The 6,412-nt window shown below is 39.7% G+C and overlaps 1 protein-coding gene across 1 annotated transcript; it reads right to left on the reverse strand.

Moving 5' to 3' along the window:
- Positions 1-96: 96 nt before the first annotated feature.
- psme2 (proteasome activator subunit 2) lies at positions 97-4,672 on the reverse strand. Its single transcript, XM_085172833.1, has 11 exons — positions 4,502-4,672; positions 4,190-4,222; positions 4,008-4,070; positions 3,822-3,908; positions 2,454-2,502; positions 2,255-2,352; positions 2,098-2,166; positions 1,935-2,002; positions 1,771-1,825; positions 498-584; positions 97-317 (listed from the first exon to the last, which is right to left on the reverse strand). The coding sequence occupies exons 1-11, from the start codon at positions 4,547-4,549 to the stop codon at positions 237-239; spliced, it is 738 nt and encodes a 245-aa protein (XP_085028959.1). The 5' UTR covers positions 4,550-4,672; the 3' UTR covers positions 97-236.
- Between the last annotated feature and the right edge of the window lie 1,740 nt (positions 4,673-6,412).

Consider the following 6,412-nt stretch of genomic DNA (forward strand, 5'->3'; position numbering starts at 1 on the left):
TCTTTATTCATTCTTTACCACACAACTTAAAATTTAGTGCAAATCTTGGTATAAAACCAAAGTGTTACCATGAAACAGCAGAACTAAAAAAAACCATCCAGTTGTTTATGTATTTATTTTAAATGTTTATCAAACAAAGAGCCGGATAATTGATTGATATTGAGTTTAGCAGGTGATCAATGCAGCTGAAGGTTGTTTAAATTCATCCCAGTGGCTTTTCCCGTTCCCCGGGAGCCTCAGTACATCGAGGGCTTCTCCTCTCCTTTTGGGTTGGTCACCTTCTCCAGGTTTTTGCTGATGATGTCATAAAGCTCGGCCTGAGGAAAATAAGCAGAGATGCAGATTGATAATTGACTTACAGCAGCTAAAACACATTGTTAGTGATTAAACTGTTTGAAAATCATTTTTTTAATCTTAGAAAAACTCATATTTTAGTTAAGATCCATTTTTTTCCATGGTTTTAAGTATTTGGGGAAATATAAATGTAGGCTTCTTACGTAGAAGCCGCGGATGTCGAGGACGATCACTCTGATATCCGAGTAGATGGCCTCGTCCTTGTCGTGTACGAGTGAGCGGTAGTCCATCTGAGGGCAGAAGAAAAAGAGTTAAAGGCATTTTTCATATTTTTGTGTCATAAACTTCGAGGCTGGTTGGGATGTTCAGTGACGAAAAAGACTAAAACCAGCTAGTGTTCATCCATCTCTGAGATCTTTGTGTCTTCTCTCAGGCTTTAAGCTCATATTCAGCGTATTTACCTTTGCAGCTCTCATCCACACATGTATTCAGTCTTGCTTCTACTGACTTTAATCCATTTTGAATGGAGTTATCTGACTAATGTAACTTGCTGTGTGTAACAGACAAGAAGTCTGTGATCGAGTTTTGGTGCATGTCTGGACAAAAGGGTGGCCAAAAACTAACAGTGGTGGCCAAAATGCTAAAAGTGAGACTTCAAAGTGCTGCTATCATCCACCTTTTATACTGTTCAAATCTGACACTGGCATTAAATCCAGCTGTTCTTTCCACTTGAAAGAAAATTTCCCAAAACTCATCCAGCATCACTTCCTCTGCTCCGTGTGGTGCTCAGGATGCCCATTATTAGAAAACTATGGGAACCGCTGCTCCAGCTATTATCTGAGAAAGATTTTTAAGGGCGTTTTTTACACCTATAGTTTGTTATAACTTTGGTCCGAATCATTTGATGAGTTTGCAAACTTGTAGCTTTTTTCCTGTGATTTAGCTTCTTTTCACCCAGAAAAGAATCCAAGTGAACTCCAAACAAACCAAAGCGCATGATTACAAAAACGTGAGCACATTCAGTCCCCGTATTGGCCAGATGTGCCTGAGGTGGGAGCGACAAAAGTACAGACAGGAACAAGGTGCTGTGTTCTGGAGGATTACGTTCATTACATAGCTAGTTGCTAACCAGTAAAGACCTTTGTCTACCTTGTCCACATCTCAGAATGCAAACCACATGTAGGTACAGGGAGATGTTCATCTTATCTAGCAACGTACACTTAGCAGTTTAGATTAAGGTCAGAGTGCATTCACAACATAAATGAACCGTACGGGAGGAAGACTACCTCCTCCAAAGGGTCTTTATTACTGTGCTCACATGTGCACAAAAGAAACGCAACGGGGTGCAAATTAAACCAGAGTTCAATTTGAATGAACTAAACACAGCAGGTGTGAAAGCAACCTAAGTGTGTTTGAACTCTGGCGCGATGTTTGCAGCCTGCGTTCGAATGTAGAAAAGCAGAGATCATCACTCACCACATGAGTTTCCTTAGAAGCTTTGGCCACAGCGTCCCCCCTCTCTGTGAAGTACCTGAGGATTTAAACAGCAGTGATGAAAGGCTCCACTCTCAGTAAAATGACTCTGAAGTTGACACAAAGGCAGCTGCTGCGCTTTAAAGAAGGATTTACGTCCAACCTACTTGTTGATGTTGGTCTGAAAACCGTCGACTTTGGTTCTCACTGCAGCGATTCTCTCCAAGATTTTCTCCTGTGGTTTAAACAAAAACAAACTTAAAGGTCAACGTATTTCTTTATCACATTAATCAAAATGAAAGAGCAGCCAATTAAACAGACGACGTATACCTGGATGGCGACTCCGAAGTCATTTCCATCCTCTATCTTTGGGATCAGGTGCTGAATCCAGCAGGTGACCTGCAGTTTGAACCCAGAGCATTAAATCATTCTCATATTGTTCCTGTCTTAGAGCATCGATCAGCCCTCAGAGCAGTGATTCACTCACAGTAATGATGGTCTCTCTAAAAGCGACTATCTCTGGTTTCACTCTCTCTAGCACCATCACGATCTTCTCGTTCCCCTTGATGAAGCCGCACTTTGGGGCTGAAGAGCAGAGAGAACAGATGAAGCTTTTGTTCCCCGTCCCCACAGACATCACATGCTACCTTTCAGTTTTCACACGTGTGGCTACAAAAATGCCTTACGCTTCTTCTTCTTCTTCTCGTCGTCTTCATTCTTGTCGGTCTCCATCTCCTGAGAGAGACATTTTTTCACAGAGTGAGAAAAGATCGGCTTTACCGGGCGTCTTAAATCAATTAAAAATGTGAAAAATCAGATGTCACAGTTTGTGCACAGCCTTCCTTCTTCTTTTATAATCCTATCTGTGACCCCACAGCAACATGGCAGGGTGGGGTCATTTTCTGATAATCATAGCACATGTTTTGATGTCTCCATAGGTGCTTTACCCCTTTTTCCTCCTGCAAGTGAGGAAGCTGAATATTTGCACTCACATTAAACCAGTTAAAATTCATTCAGAGCCAATAAAGACACATTCAAAGGTCAAAGCAGAGAGATGTGAGTGTGTCGGTCGACTCTGTGTCAATTAATGCACTATTGAAGAGCACGCCAGAAAAGTAACTTTCAGTATATTAAAAAATATAACTGAGATTTGTGGAAGGGCAAAGCTTCTGGTCTCTAATGTCAAAAGTTTTCTCAGAAAATTTGAGCTTAATTTTTGTGAAACTGTTCCCTTGATTTCCACAGTTTTCAGGAATATTATGTGCCTTGTATATGACAAGCTGCAAACCAAATATCAGTCCTCTACCTGCAAAGCGGGGTCTTTACAGGCCTCCAAATCTGCTGTCAGAGATCAGACTCTAAGCTTCTGTCACTATGTTACCCCGAGCTTCACCCTGAGGTTTTATTTTAATTCGATAAACAGAGATGAAATGAACCAAAAGTTACCGACCTTCACTTACCCCAACTTCTGACCATAACTGACCTTTTCTTATTCCTTCTGTATGATATTATAAAGATAAGTTGTTATAATAATATAATTAGTAGCATCGTCCTGAATCTTATCTGGATGTCCAGCTCATTATAGTTAACAAGCCTCAATTAAAGTTGTTCAAACCAACCCAGATTTATTTTAACATGCGTTGGTGCAGCCCAAGTTAAATAATATGTCTTATTACATGTGCATTTCAAATCACAGTGATTGTGTAAAGCTCCAGAAATATTAACTTCCACGCCTGTGTAGTAAAGTGAGGATATTAGAAACTCCATGGCACTTTTCATAGCTGTGCTGATAGCAGTCTACTAATCAATAGGTCGGTGGTTCGATCCCCGCCTCCTCCTTGCCTGAGAGGCACGGAACAAGTTCTTGTGTCAGTGTATGGGTCAATTAGGGTTGCCGAATGACCCAGTTTTTCAAAGTAAAAGCCTTCTCACCGTTTTAGTGGACTGAAGCACATTCATATGGAATGAGTGAACGAGTGATCTCAAACACATTCATGTTGGTCATGTTCAGTGAAAGATGAAGCTAAAAGTGTGACAGGCTGCGGCGCTCTCACCTCGTCCTCGGGGGAAGGAGGGTCTGGTATGGGGATGTCCAGAGGAGCCCTAAGGGAAGCTGTTTCTGTGATGCTGAAGACCTCATCCTGACAAAACAATCAAATAAAAGACAAACACAAGGACAAGAGTGAAGAGCAGTTTTCCCAGGTCAAAGGTCACAGAGGCTGTCAGTTAAAATGCTTCACCTTGAGCAGAGAGTCCAGCTTTGTGATCTTCAGAGGGATGAAGTCAGAGAAGAGAGTTTCTGCCTGGAAACACACACACACACACACACACACACAAAGGGGGTCTCAAGTCATTATTAAGTCACAAAAGGTGGTTTATTTCAATATTTTAGTAATTTAACGCAATCAATGTGTCAACTGACCTCCCGATACAGAGCCTGGCGGAAGTTGTCCACCTGTGGAGAAAAGGTGAGCAGACTAAATGAATCAAATAAAACACGGTTCAAGTGCTGACTCACGTTTGTGAAAAGCTTTACTTTCGTTTTCCTGCGGGGGACTTTCCGCTGCTTTTCAACTATAACCGACTGCTTTCAAACACACCGGGGCTCAACACTCACACCAAGTCGGCGTTAAAGTCACTGCAGGCCGCCGGGAAGCCGTTTAGCTCCTTTACCTTGCAACCTGCCCTCCTCAGAGAGCGCTTACTCCCAAAAAGCTAAAGCTCACCGACTTACCTTCCCCGCAGTCGTGCGGCTTATTTTCAGAGTCGCTGCCTTTGACATGACTAAAGAAACTTTTTTCAGGAATATATTATCATAAATATATCCGCTGGAGCGGTTTAAATGAAGTCCGACGGCTGCAGCACAGGACAATATGTCTGTCTTGTGGATTTTTTTTATTTCCTCATTCACTTTGCTTTCGATTTGATATCGGATGCGCCTCCTACTGACTCCCTCCTCCTCTCCTGGCACAGCCTCAGCTTTCAAACTTGAATATCCTGTACATGGCAACCCAAGTACACGGTACAGATAGCGAGAGGCGTTTACGGGATTCTTTAAGATGAAGGCGGTTGTCTGATCAGAAATAAATATATAGGCTAAATAAATAAATGCAGAGCAGAATAGTGATTTTATAATAAATACATTTTTAAATCAATTTCCAAAGAGTTTAAGAATTTAAATATTAACTGTCAATTTAAAAATGGCCTCTTTTAATCTTCTGTGCAGTGTAAACCTGTAGAATAAACAGTATAAAGCTGATTTCCCTCTTAATGATTTCTTTCACACCCCTAAAGGACTTTTGTCAAAAGAAACTGAAAAAGAAAATGAAACTGAGCCAATGAAAAAAAGTCATGTGGTTTAAACAAAATGTAATGACTTATTATGATCTTCATTGCATCGTCCTGAACTCGTCTTTTGTCTTGTATTTGTATGAAGGAGCTTAATCTGCTGATGAAGTTCAAGGAGTCAACAATTTATCAGAGTTAGAGCAAAATTAATGAATGACGTTGGATGTAATATATATATATATATATACTTCTTCTAGAAGATTGTGCTAAAATGAACGTGACTTTGCACAGTAGCTTCTTGTTTGATTGGTCAAGAAACTTGAGAAACATTAAATATTTAAAACAAAGGTTTTTATGAGCTGACACATTTCTTTTAAGTCAAATAAAATAAAACTATACTTTAGAAAAAAGAAAAATAAATGCGGAATTATTCACTCACTTAAAATGAACCTAAATAAAAATGTGGCTGTACCTAATAAAGTGGCACTCACTGGTAGTACCAAGTTAGACCTTCTTTTGCCTTCAGATCTGTAGCATATCTGCTTCAAGGTTCGACGTGCTGTGCGTTCAGAGATGATCTTCCGCATGCCTTGATTTTAATGAGAAGTTATTTGATTTACTGTTGCCGTGTTAGCAACTTTAAACAGTCTGGCCATTCTTCACTGACCTCTGGCATCAACACAACATTTTCACCCAGAGAACTGACTTTCACGGGATGTTTTCTGTTTCCAGACCATTCTCTGTAAACCTTAGAGATGATTTTGTAGGGGAATCCCAGTTGATCAGCAGTTTCTTAAACCAGCTTATCTGGCAACATCAACCATGACTAGTCACTGAAATCACCTTTTACACTATTCTCATGCTCAGTTTGTGTTACTGCCTTATGATTGGCTCATTTGATATTAGTATTAACAAGCAGCTGAGCTGTTGTCACTAATAAAGTGGCCAGCGAGAGTGGAGGGGATGTTTTTTTTTGTTAAGTTTTCTTAATTTGTTCAAATTTATCAAAGCACGAGGATTTGATGAATCTCTGTATCGAGACAGAAGTGTTTTGTTGTATTTTTACTGTTTCAGAATTCATTGATTAAAAAAAAAGAAAGAATCGTCTCTCAAATGATGAGAGCAATAAGTAAAACTGAAAGTGATGTGTATGTGTGTGTGGGGGGGGGTAGTTTTAAACAACGAGCTGGTAAAAAAAGCTGGTAAAATGTGTCACAACAAACAAAAATTTAAATATAATATGAAATATTTACAAAATTAATTAAATAATTAATTAATAATTTGGTCGCTGGTCATAATTAATTAAATATTTAAATTTTGTTTTAGGTATGATACAACTGGGAGCTTAATAAATACA

This window comes from Neolamprologus multifasciatus, chromosome 9, assembly GCF_963576455.1.
Source record: "Neolamprologus multifasciatus chromosome 9, fNeoMul1.2, whole genome shotgun sequence".
NCBI classification, from domain to species: Eukaryota; Metazoa; Chordata; class Actinopteri; order Cichliformes; family Cichlidae; genus Neolamprologus; species Neolamprologus multifasciatus.